This window comes from Myxine glutinosa, chromosome 4 (assembly GCF_964187855.1).
Source record: "Myxine glutinosa chromosome 4, kmMyxGlut1.1, whole genome shotgun sequence".
Taxonomy (NCBI): Eukaryota; Metazoa; Chordata; class Myxini; order Myxiniformes; family Myxinidae; genus Myxine; species Myxine glutinosa.
Window position 1 is genome coordinate 9,451,578 of NC_136264.1, and position 13,360 is coordinate 9,464,937.

Here is a 13,360-nt window from a genome sequence, read left to right on the forward strand (position 1 = left end):
CTACCTTTGGTGTTTTCAAGTCAAAAATAGACCGTCACAAACACTTCCCTCAAGTAAATTTCTTGAACATGCCAACAATCACCTTTACGAGGACATCAACGTTACAAGGAAAAACAAAAACACGACAAACCCATGAATCGTCGAGGCAGACAAGCTCGGCTGAAGGACATTGTTGGGTGGCACGTCAGATTGTGTGCCAGGGTTCCCCACGAGAAGTTGGGCAGCAGTTCACATTGGAAATGTTGCAAAGCACAAAAGTTATTTCGGGATGTCTGGCAGATCATTTAGGTTTTACTGAAACTTAAAAACAATCCAAAAGGGGGCAATTATATCAACTCGGCCTGGGAAATTTTCCAAAGAAACTTGCTCCCTCAAACACAGATCCAGATGCATCCAATATCGTCAGTTAGCCCACCCTTCTACCCCACCCATTGGACACTGAATCCTGTGGTGAGGAAGATGTTCAAACAACTTCCCTCTTCCTGGAAAACAAATCCAACTGAAGGCAATCTTATTCATGAAAGTGTTCAATTGAGTAGATCTTTCATTGTGTATGACGCCACTGTACTTTGGACTCGTCAAACTACAGACAGGATATGAAAGATAGCAGTGATCACGCCGGCAAATGCACCAAGATCAGGCCAAAGATGCAATTTTGATGTGGAAAAGGTCAAGACAATTTATTGCAGAAACAACAAGAAAGAGCAATCAGAGATTGCAGACCCTTGCCAGGACATGTTTTAGTGGCTTTTAAGGCTTTCGTTTTAAAACAAATATGGCGGCCGAACCACGTGACTGATGGCGTCGTTTTTTTTTTCCTCCACCAATTTGTCCCTTGATGCTCAAGAGATTTCATCTTCATTGGATGTTTTGTACTCGTCAAATTATGACGTCATAATGGAGGCACCGATGACAACATATTTTATTCCCCATGGAGAGTTCTTTACAATGAACCATGTCTCAATTTTTTCTATGCATCACTTTGAGATAGAGGTGCAAAGTTTTTTGGTTTTTCCAAGATGGCACCCATACCACGTGACCTATGACGTCATAACTATCATTAAAAAATTATACATGAGCAGGTCTCATGGATGGTGGAAATATGGTGGAAATATTTAACCCGCCAGGCATACATTTTCACAGGCCACAGGCCTACCATTTGCTACTCCCCATTCAAACACGTGACCCTTCCTCTCCTCACTAATTCGCAATACATTCCAACCCCTCACCCCTCCTTCCCCAACCCCCCCCAACTGCCACAAACTGCCACAAACTCACATCGTCTTGCATATGGCAGATGATTTTTGCATAGCACTGGGTTGGCTCCCTCTGTGGAAGCACCCATTCCAGAGGCTTGAAGTTGCTGTGGTACACCTGTCGCAGGGTCAGTGTGTTATTGAATGCACTGATGTTACCATAATAAGGTTTCGCTCAGTAATAATAAATTTGCCAAACTATCAAACCTATGTGGCTCATTACAAGTCAAACATTCCTCACTTCCAAGTTATCTTCCCCATACATCGTCACAGCACGTTCCTCAGACAGCCCACAGCAGCCGTACTCCAACGGTGTGAAAACGGTTGTTGGGACAGTCAAGTAGTCACACTGCAGGTAAACAAGTTCAAGGAACACAATTCTTCATCACAAATTTACGACAATACTCAAACTATATTCACAATGCTATATTTTGATCCTTTAACTCCAAAACACCAAAAGGAGAGTTTTTCTTTTAAATTGGACCCAAGGGAGCAAATCAATGCCCCTGCCTTGCCTTGACCGTGGAGCCTCCATACAGTCTCTGTGCCAGCAGCACCCCAGCTTGAATTGCAACAGGGGTCAGCTCCAGCCTTCCTTCTTGTATGTCCCCAATGGCGTACACGTGTGGCACATTGGTCCGCTCGTATTCATCCACCGGAATCTTGCCCGTCCTGTGGCACAAATCCAGAGCTCATGAGCAAACTGCACACGTACTGTGGTCATTTAACTGCATTATCAATAACTTATTACAATGGTAGAAATTCCCAATGCAAGATATGATTTTTAGGATGACATCTTACATGGACATCTGCACAATTTGATGGGAAAACGTCTTACTTGGCATTCACTTTTATCCCGACGGTGTCCAACCCAATGTTCCTGGTGCAAGCGTCACGCCCAATGGCGAACAACACCTACAAGTTGTGAAAAAGGTAGAGGGTGGCATTGAAAACAAAAACAATGGGCACGTTTTCAATCTTGCTTACACTTGTACATACAAAAACAGGAGTAATCAATTCCCTTGTTGATAGCATCGGCCTCACAATTTCATCATGGTCAAAAAAAAAAAACCATCATATCATGAACTAGAACTAGAGCGTGTGGATCATCCAAAAATTATAATAATAATCATGGATTCCATTATTTAACAATGTATTACAATGGCACATCTTTCAGAAAACACGGAAACCAATTGTTGGACACATTCAAGCAGGGTCTTCCACGAGCCATGTTGCGAGGCTCCAACATGAGGAAAGGAACCGTTTATTACTCGAGAACACATTATGAAGCTACTGGAAGAATAAGAGATATCCCAACAAGTTGACATCCCAGGATAACAAGCGTTATGCCTAGGTCCCCCGTCGGTGAAATGACGAGTTGACCAAGTGGAAGATGCAAGGCGGCCATCTTGGATTTTGACGTGGCGACCCAATTTGCAATAGCGTTCTCCCTTATGCGTAGATACACCCACACACCAGATTAGAAGTTAGTAGTACGTTTAGTTTTCAAGATATTTCGCTCACAAGGTTCAGACATACATGGCGGCGGCCATCTTGGATTTTGACGTGGCGACCCAATATTCGATAGCGTTCTTCCTTATGCGTAGATACACCCACACACCAGATTAGAAGTTAGTAGTTCGTTTATTTTTCAAGATATTCCACTCACGGTTCAGACATTCATGGCGTCAGACATACATGGCGGCGGCCATCTTTGATTTTGACGGCGCTTCGCTTACGCACGCATGCACGCACACACACACACGGGCGGACGGACAAACCATAGTCCCGCTTTCGCTCCGCGGTGCGACGGGGGACAATAACTCCTGCTCAGAACCGATACATTCGCATGCCCCATCTATGCAAGTTTTTTAAACTGCCTGGAGTACTGCAACCACTCCCTGGTCCTCTATGCATGATTGTTGCTGGTGATTGACATTCCCAGTATCAAGATCGTTACTTCCACTTTGAATCACCACATGAAAACATACCCCACAATGATTAAGCAGCATTACATGATAAATCACAATGAAATGGACATGTAATTGTTCAGCATTTTTTTTTTTTTTTTTTTGTATACATAATCGAGGCTCGTGAAAGAGCTAACATTTATTTCACAAACAAATCAACCAGACAAACAAAATATACAAAAAGAGGGAGCGGAAGACAAGATGGGGAGAGAAGGGGAAGCACACAAACACAACATTTGAGAGCAGGGAGAAGTGTGGGAGGGAGAGGGCTTGGGGGGAGGAGGTGTGGGAAGGGGGGGGGGGGGGGGAGAAGTATAAAACACAAGGACACCAAGGACTTCCAGGACAGAAGTTGGTATTTCAAAAAAGTGGAATTGGGGTGAAATTAGCAGGGGTAGAAAATATCAAGGTTTTGGATGGGGGAAGATAAGAGATGGTGGTGAACAGCTGTTTTAAAGACCTGGAGGGTGGAGTGGGATTGAAGAGTGAGGGTGTTTGTTCCAGAGGCGGGAGAAAAGAGGAATGAAGGAGTGAAGGTGAGCAGAGAGTCTTGATTTTGGCAGTTTAACCACAAGAGGGTTGCAGGCAGATCTTGTGCGACCTGTAGGAATATTTGGGGGACAGAGCCCAGAGAGAGCTGGGGGGGGGGGGGCAAGGCCAGAGAGGAGTCGCTAGAAGACGGAAAGACCACCAAGCTGCCTGCAGAGAGTGAGTGAAAGGCCCTTGGAGTTAGCTTCATCGTGGGAGATTCCAATGATTCTGAAATTTTTCATTCAGAAATTCAGAAAATTTCCATTCAGAGGTTTGAACTTAATCAGTGTCCCATGATGTCATAAATAAATGACATCACGTGATCAGTTTTTTCATCGTGTAGTAGATACAAGTTCCATTTATTGCATTATACACGAATGCATTGGCTTATGTCATCGTTCTCCATGCAGAGCTGAGAACTCAAAATCCTCCCATATTATTCATTCACATTTGCTGAGGAAGGATGAAAGTGACTGGTTGAGAAGAGTGATGGAAATGAATGTAGAAGGAAGTAGAGGACGGGGAAGACCGAGATAGACTTGGCTAAAGATGGTGGAAGAAGAAATGCGGGCAAGGGGGTTAACAAGGAGAGATGCAGAAAATAGGGCAAAATGGAGAAGATTGTCATGGGGACCGCAAGGCCAACCCCCGCTCTAGCAGGGAAAATGGCCTTAAAATGCATGTTGTTTGTTGTTGTATTATTCATTCACATTTCCTGCAAACAGTCAAGCATTATATAGTGTACATATTTCTCACATCGTGGTTGTTAATCTCTAAAGTCTAAAGTATTCCTGCACATGAACAATCTCAGAAAAAAACAAAACTCAAGAAGACAATGACAGACAGCAATGTGATTAACACGAGTGAGCCACAGTTCTATAACAGCTATGGTGATGGGGTTTCACAAGCATCACAGGAGCATTTGGCAGGGCATAAACATGAAAGGCAAAAAAATAAAATAAAATAAATCCACATGTTGATACAAGCATTGTGCACATGTGTGGAAGCAGTAACCGTTGGTGATACAGCAGCTGTGATATCAATGACAGTATCAAACAAAGATGTAGTTTATTTGGCATTGGCAGATGTGCTTCTACTTTGTGATCCAAGGCCTTTAGGGTAAAGCAAATTATAACTACAACTGCCACTTTATAACTGCTGGCAGTGATGGCCGGTTTCCTCCACCTTCCCGCTTTCATACAACCCCGCTTTCAGAGTTTGTTTTTTTTTCCTCCATCAATTTATCCCGGGATTATGCTCAAGAAATTTCATCCTGATCAGATGAAGTTTTGTACTCGTTGAATTATGTCATCATGGAGGCACCAATGACATCATTCGCATGTGTTATTCTGCATGGAGCATTCTTTACAATGAGACATGTCTCGTATAAAGTATCCACTCGATATCTTCAAAAATGAGGGAGGAGATGGGTTATAAGGTTTATGCTTAAAAACGTCATAACTCCGAAACCACGTGACGTATGACATCACCCTGGAACCTTTTGTTCATCATGGATATGCGATTATGCATGCAACGTTTGGGCTTGATCTGTTCAGTTGTTGGAGAAAAAGGGGTTTTAGTGTTTTTCACAAAAACAATACGGTGGCCAAACCACGTGACGTATAACGTCGAATCAAATTCTAACCTCGTAACGATAGCACCTTTAATATATATACTAAATAAACACATTTTTTTTGGTCCCAATACAGAGTTCTTTAGGATGTGACATGACTCAATTTTTCCCATCGAGTTTGAGATAGAGGGGCAATGGTGAAGGTTTTTTCTAGATTGTGTCCATACCATGTGATCTATGACATCATAATTAGCAGTAAAAAAAATTCTACAAGTTTAGCCAATCACTTGGTGAAAATTTAGTGCCAATCAGACCAACGGTTGCAGACATTGATTTAAAAGTTTTCGGACATGAAAAAAGTGGCCGAAGAAAATTAGTGGCGGAGAAAAGCTCTCGGAAAAACAATAGGTATTCCTCTACATTACATGTAGAGGAAATATAATTACAATAACTACATTGGTGGTTATACCCTCATTGCAATAAAGTCAGAGAAAAAATAAATAAAATGATGTACCGTGTTGAATTCGCCCATGTAAGTTTCTTCACCCTCTGTGGCTTTTCCAAAGACACGCAGCCGGCCAGGTGTTCCAGCCTCAATCTGTTCAACCTGCAACGCAAAGAGTATATTTTGTACAACCCGCACTGCAGTAGTCTTATGGTAGTTTTACGAGCATTGTTATAATGCTAAAAGCAAGCCATAACGACAAGATGCATTGATAAAAAGAACTCAAAAAAAAAGAGGGGAAAAAAACAAACAAAAAAAAACAACTAAAATAACAGGTAATCTCCATTGGCTTCTGTTCCAATGGATTTGTCGTTCCAACGCATTTATTAGATTTTTCTCATATCTGGTTGTTGCCCTTTATGTGCAGAAAAGGAAGAGCTGTTTCATGCCTTCATCAACTGTGAAACTTTCTCCCATTATGCTGTGCACCCATCACGGAAGGCAAAAATGCATGGCAACCCTACGGAACAGGGTAGCGTTGAAGATTTTTCTTTTTCTTTTAGTGCATTAGTTACAGCAGGATTTACCCTCGAGTACAGGCAAACTCTGCTCAAAGTATAGGCAAACTCAAATTTATTTGATACATGGTATGTTGGAGGAGTTTGTGGGGTTCGGGAAAAAAAAAATTAATACTGCAACATGGAAGGTGGTGGTGGGGAGGGAGGATCCAAAGATGGCAAGTGCAACATGGTCAGTGTGTTTAGAGTATGTTAGATTGCCATGCCACAAGAACCCGTCAGATCAAGTCGTTTTGTTACACGTGACACTGAGACAGCATATGTAATTTATGGACAGGGTAGTCAGCATAGTCAGGGTGGTATTATATGCGTAAACACTTCTGGTTTGCAGGCAGGCCACACTTCAAAAAGGCATTCACTATCTTAGGCCGGTACATGCAAACCATGGTGGCGTAATGTGCTGTAGGGCCTGGAAGCAGGGAAAGACTCGTTTTTATTGGGGCCTTCACATTGGCAGGATGGCCCAGAGGAAGACTCCTACAGAAGGACCAGAGGAGGAGGAGAGAAGGGCTGGAGTATGAAAAAGCACAGACCAGGTTAGGCTAATAAAGAAGGGTAGTGAAGAATGGACAAAGGAACATGCTCAACGAGGGCCCAGTCAAGAAGCGCTCCCGCATACAGAGCAGAACTTTTGGGAGAAGTTCGCTCTTGGTTTTGTTATTGCTCTTTGTCTGGGCTCACTTCATCACTGGCTCCATTTAATCGTTGCTCAGGGAGAGACTGCTCTCAGAAACAGAAACACTTTTTCAAGCTAAACGATTTTAAAAAAACAAAAAAAAAAACTGCACTCTGCACATGACCAATCGCCCAAGGGAAGTTCCCCCTCCCCACCCCCTGCAATTCCCAAGTTTGTACAAGTGTGGTCTGGGGTGCCTCATATGGGTTAGGTTTTATTCATTTATATGCATCCCTGTACACAAGTTCCATATTCCCTGCACCCTCTGTCTCACTTGCTGTCCCAAACTGCACATCCTGTCCACTCCTTTCTCCACATATTGCCTCATTATAAATAACCCCTTTAAAGGGTAAGAAAACATCTTCCATCCACCTGCTTCCTGTGTGTGTGCACCATCAGTTTTGGGTCATTTGGGCAACCTTGGGGATGGTGAAGTTGAGAGCAATTCAAGTGGACGCAGCAATTAGAAACCGTTCAGCCATTTGAGACAAAGGATCCAGGCGTAGACAGCCTGTGTTAACGTAGGCCGTCTGATATGACAATACTTTTGTAGCATGGTTTGTATTATTGCAATGAAATGTAGTTTGGCATGAACAAACAAGCATATCGAGCCCAGATGAAGGGGAAAATGGTGTTTAAAAAAAGAAAAGAAAAAAAAGTTATGGCAAGAAAATATTTACCTTGGTTGGAACAAACTGGCGTATAAACTTGATACCACAGTGATCCACCATGTAGTCACCAATAAGATTTGCGAGCTGTTGGTCAAAACCTCGAAGAAGAATCGAGCGGATCATTACGGTGACACTTAAACCAAGTCTCGCGAGAAATCCTGCACATTCCAAGGCCACGTACGAAGCCCCCACAACCAGCGTCTCACCAGGGCAGTAAGACAAGGAAAATAGGTCATCACTGCAGAAAAAAAAAAAAAAAAAGTTTGACAAAACATAGGTAAAACTTGTGTACACAATTATGAAAATAAACAGGTAAATCTAAATTCAGGCCATATTTGCAAAAGAGTAAACTTAAACAGTAAAGCCAACGAGGGCGGAATTATTGTGTGACAGTACACTGATCCCGGTGTGTACCCCGGTTTAGAATAGGTACACCGTATCCCTGCGTGTCGTAAGAGGCGACTAAAAGGGTTGGCGTCAGGAAGGGCATCCGGCCATAAAAACATTGCCTCAAAAAGAGAACCATGACAATTACAACTACATATGGGCAGGGTACAGCCCGAAGTACCCCGTGGGGGACCCCACTCCCTCTCGTCAAAACTCAAGGTGGGGAACCCGATCGAAGCAAGGGTGGAAATCATTCCATTTATGACGACGAAACGTCTGATGCCCGACGTGGAGATCGGTTTCTGAGGTTTGGGACATGGAATGTAGTGACAATGACAGGGAGATCAGGAGAAGTGGTGGAAGTATTGGTCAGAAGAAGAGTGGACATATGTTGTGTGCAAGAGACGAGATGGAAGGGAAGTGGTGTGAGAATGGTGAAGGGTAGGCAGGGACAGAAATACAAGTTTGTGTGGCAAGGGTGCCCAGAAAGTGTGAATGGTGTTGGTGTCCTGTTTTCTGAGGAGCCTGTAGACAGTGTGGTGAGTGTAACTGGAGTGAGTGATAGGTTGATGGTGAAAATGATTGGAAAGCTCTTGGTGAACGTCATCTCGGGATATGCTCCGCAGGTTGGTCGGAGCGATGGAGAAGGACAAGTTCTGGTGTGCTATAGAGAAGCTGATGGAAAATGTGAAAAATGAGGAAGTTGTTGTGGTAGGAGGAGACCAAAATGGACATGTGGGAAGGAGTATGGTCGGTTTTGAGGGAGTTCATGGGGGTTACGGATATGGTGTGAGAAATGGAGAAGGTGAAAGGATTTTGGAGTTTGCTGATGGAGCTGATTTGTTGATTTGTAATACTCAGTTCCAGAAAGAGGATAATAAGCTTGTTACATATACGTCAGGTGGGTCGACGACAACCGTTGACTACCTGCTGGTGCGTAGGCGAGATAGGGGGCACGTCCGGGACACAAAGGTGATCCCGGGGGAGGAGGCTGTTTCACAGCACCACTTGGTTGTCTGTGACATAAGGGTGAAAGGTGCGAGGAGAGCTCGGTGGGTGAAGTACCAACCGAGAATGAAGGTGTGGAGGTTGAAAGAGGTGACAGTGAGGGAGGCATTAAAAGAGAGGCTGATTATGGTAGAGGATGATGTGGGTGAGCTTGAAAGTGGTTGGATGTCAATGAAAGATAGTCTGTTGGGAGCCGTTGGTGAGGTATGTTGATGGACAAAAGGACCACCGAGGCACTCGGAAACATGGTGGTGGGATGAAGTTGGAAAGAAGATTGATGAGAAGAGGAAGAAGTTCAAGGATTGGCAGAAGGCGAAGGGTATGGGGGCAGAAAAGGCAGAGCATGAAAGTTATAAGGCACCCAAGAAGGCTGCAAAGAAAGAGGTGGCAAAGGCACAGGAGGCATGTCGGAAAATGTTCGGAGAACACGGATTCGGAAGAGGGTCAGAGAGCGGTATTCAGGATTGCAAAGCAGATAGCGAAAGGTGTGATGTAATGGGGGTGAGTTACTTGAAGGATGAAGTGGGACAAATCGTTGTGGACCCAGATGGAATTAAAGGAAGATGGAAGAGATATATGGAAATAGTTGAATGCAGAGAATGAATGGGATGGCAACATAGAGAGTAACCCAGTTTTAGGACCGGCAAAGAAGATAACCGAGTAGGAAGTTGAGGAAGCGATAAAAGCAATGAAGAGTAGAAAAGTGGGAGGGTCAACGGGAGTTGTGGGAGATATGTTGAAGGCAACGGGAAATTGGGGTGTGAAGAGAATGACAGATCTGCAATCTGGTGGTGAAAGAAGGCTGCATTCCAGTGGATTGGGAACTGAGTACCCTCGTCCCTCTATACAAGGGGAAAGGTGACCCTCTGGACTGTGGCTCGTATCGAGCGATAAAATTATTGGAGCATGGAATGAAGGTATTGGAAAGGGTGTTGGAGAGGAGGATAAGGAAGAAAGTGAAGATTGACGAAATGCAGTTTGGATTTATGCCAGGAAGAGGAACGACTGACACGCTTTTTATTGTGAGGCAGTTGCAGAAGTATATGGAGAAGAGGAAGAAGTTGTTTCTTGGGTTTGTTGATCTGGAGAAAGCATTTGATAAGGTTCCATGTGAAGTAGTGACATGGGCATTGAGGAAGTTAGGAGTGAAGGAATGGTTGATCAGAGTAGTGATGCCAATGTGCAAAAGAGCGCGCACAGCTGTAAGGACGAAGGACGGGAACAGTGGTGAGTTTGAGGTGAAGGTGGGAGGGCATCAGGGGTCGGTACTAAGTCCACTACTATTTGCTGTCATGGAGGTGCTGGCTCAGAACGTAAAGGAGGGTTTACCATGGGAGTTGTTGTATGCAGATGATCTGGTGTTGATTGCAGAAAGTATGGATGGACTGAAGGAGAAGATGAACAAGTGGAAGGAATGTATGGAGACAAAAGGTCTGAAGGTGAATATCGGAAAAACTAAGGTGATGGCAAGTGGTAAAGCATATGGTGCGGTGGAAAGAACTGGGAAGTGGCCGCGTGCTGTGTGCAGGAAGGGTGTCGGAGTGAATTCCATTCAATGTCCAATGTGCGCCGAGTGGTTTCATCAAAAATGTAGTGGTTTGAGCATCATTAACCAGTGTGGCAGCTACATTCAAGTGTAAGGTGTGCACAGAGTGAGCTGCAGATGGAGGAAATGTTGAGTTGGATCTTGGAGACGGCGTGAAGCTGGAAGGTGTGAAAACATTTTGTTACCTAGGAGACATGCTGAATGGAGAAGGTGGATCAGACTCGGCAACGGTTGCTCGAGTGAGATGTGCATGGAAGAAGTTTTGGGAACCGAGTGGCGTGCTGACGAGGAGGGGAGTGTCGTTGAAGCTGAAGGGAAAGGTGTATGCTGCATGTGTGAGAAGTGTTATGATTTATGGGAGCGAGACATGGGTAATGAACGTAGAGCAGCAACGAAGGCTGGAAAGGGTGGAAATGCGAATGGTTCGGTGGATGTGTGGAGTGTCCTTGAGAGAGAGGAAGACAAATGATGAATTGCGAAAGATGATGGGAATAGAGTCTGTGATGGATGCTGTGAAGAGAAACAGGTTGAGATGGTTTGGTCATGTGTTGAGGAAGGATGAAAGTGACTGGTTGAGGAGAGTGATGGAAATGAACGTAGAAGGAAGTAGAGGACGGGGAAGACCGAGAAAGACTTGGCTAAAGATGGTCGAAGAAGAAATGCGGGCAAGGGGGTTAACAAGGGGAGATGCAGAAAATAGGGCAAAATGGAGAACATCGTCATGGGGACCGCAAGGCTAACCCCCGCTCTAGCAGGGAAAATTGCCTTAAAATGCCTGTTTGTTGTTGCAGTACACTGATCAAATGACCTGCCCAGATACAAAAAGCGATTATGGATGTTAAAACCTACATACAAACGGACTCTATCCCTAACAGGTGACGCGAGACAAACTCCCAAAACGGAGCGGCGCCGGCGGCCCAGCACGTGGTGCGGGTGGTGTGGTTAGGTTTTATCAATTCAACAACGTGGTGGTTTCAGCACGCATATACGGTTTTATAGGGAATTTGATGATGCTGGAGGATGATGCCATGACAAAAGTGACACTTCAAAAGCAACAGATTTAATAAATAGTCGGGATGGGGGGGCGGGAGAGGACAAGAAGTGAGAACAAGAAGAATAATGCCCAAGGAACCCAAACCACACGCTTAAACTGGATGGCAACAGGTTCACCTATTCTTAACATGGGTCGAGAACAAGCAGCATAGGATTGACAGACGAGAAAGAGTGTGTGCGAGCGAGAGCGTTCCCCCCCCCCCCCCCCCCCCCATGAAGTGCCAGGAGGTGCAGCACGGGTTGGGCTCATGGGTCAGAGACGCCAAGGCTGCTTTTGTGGAAGCACAGCTTCAGACATGCCTGCCCTGCGAGTCTGACTCCATGCTGTCACTGGGCTCTGTAGTTGTCCCTGGCTATCGATTGGCATGCCTCCCCCCATTTTATAGCCAGTGCCTCTGCTCCCCAATGAGAGGCAATACCCCCACAGTCCCCACTGTGCAGGTGTAACACAAGTTCTCTTGCAGCGTGGAGGTAGCTAATGTGAGTTGCCCTGTTGCCAAAGCATGGCCAAGAGGCTCCAGGGTAGCTCAAATGTAGCATTCATGTTATGAAAGGGCAATGGGGTGAATTAATAAATCAAACATTAATATGGGAGGGGAGGAGGGGTGGCGAAGATGAGGGCGAGAATGGCAGGGGGACCCATGCTCACCTTCTACAATTTGTAAATATACATCTAGCCTCAAATAACTGAAATGAAGAAGGCAAAGGATAGCTACATTGGAAAGGAAAGGTCAAATTGTTTGATTGATATGAGAAAAGCTCGGGATGAATGAATGAATGATCGTTTTAAGGCCATTTTTCCCCACTAGAGCGGGGGTTAGCCTTGCGGGCCCTATGACAATCATGGTTCCCTGTTTGAGGCAATGTTTTTATGGCCGGATGCCCTTCCTGACGCCAACCCTTGGTCACGCTCTTACGATGCGCAGGGATACAGTGTGCCTATTCTGAATCGGGGTACACCGTGATCATTCATCCCAGCAAGCTGGTACTCAATTTGCCGACCTCGGAAGGATGACAGGCTGAGTCAACTCCCCTGGCGTTAATTCAGCGATCGACCGGGATTCGAACCCATGATCCTAGGATCCCAAGCTGGCACCCTGACCGCTAAACCAACACCAGGCGCCGTTATCCAGGTCAGGATAGTAAAGTAAATTAAAAAGTCACAAATTTCAAGACTGAATCATAACAAGGTACCTTAAATAAAAAAGGAAAAAGATTCCTTATAAATAAATAAATAAATAAACTAGAACGCCACTCAGTAGAGCACATACTCCCACCGTGGGTGGCCGCTGCTCAGCCCCATCTTCCAATGGTAAAGAAAATCCTTCAAAAATTTCTGGATCCGGAATAATATCCTGAGCTTCACCAAAAACTAATCAATTCTTCCTTATCCCAAGGGCAATCATCCCACCAACTTTCATCCAAATCCGTTCAGAACTTTTCCAGATATCTTGTTCACAAACACACGAACATACGCACACACACACGGACGGACACAATCGAATGCATTACTCCCTGGCAGGAGTAATAAATAAAATACACAGGATTATAAATAATTAAATTGATACATGTGGGAAAATGGCACACCCAGACCAGGAATCAAACCCAGGCCCTCTGGTGAACCATACCAGTGATTTGCCATCTTAGCTATCCAGGAACTCCTATC

At 44.7% G+C, this 13,360-nt stretch overlaps 1 protein-coding gene across 1 annotated transcript in view; it reads right to left on the reverse strand.

Annotated features, from left to right (window-relative positions):
- The window catches only part of LOC137412978 (thioredoxin reductase 1, cytoplasmic-like), a 110,936-nt gene that overhangs the window by 28,845 nt on the left and 68,731 nt on the right, over window positions 1–13,360 (reverse strand). Inside the window, exons 9-14 of the mRNA XM_068098338.2 lie at window positions 7,710–7,938; window positions 5,845–5,937; window positions 2,095–2,171; window positions 1,772–1,928; window positions 1,498–1,605; window positions 1,279–1,374 (exon numbers count right to left, since the gene is read on the reverse strand). Coding sequence (XP_067954439.2) covers window positions 1,279–1,374; window positions 1,498–1,605; window positions 1,772–1,928; window positions 2,095–2,171; window positions 5,845–5,937; window positions 7,710–7,938 — 760 coding nt within the window. The remainder of the gene's footprint in view (window positions 1–1,278; window positions 1,375–1,497; window positions 1,606–1,771; window positions 1,929–2,094; window positions 2,172–5,844; window positions 5,938–7,709; window positions 7,939–13,360) is intronic.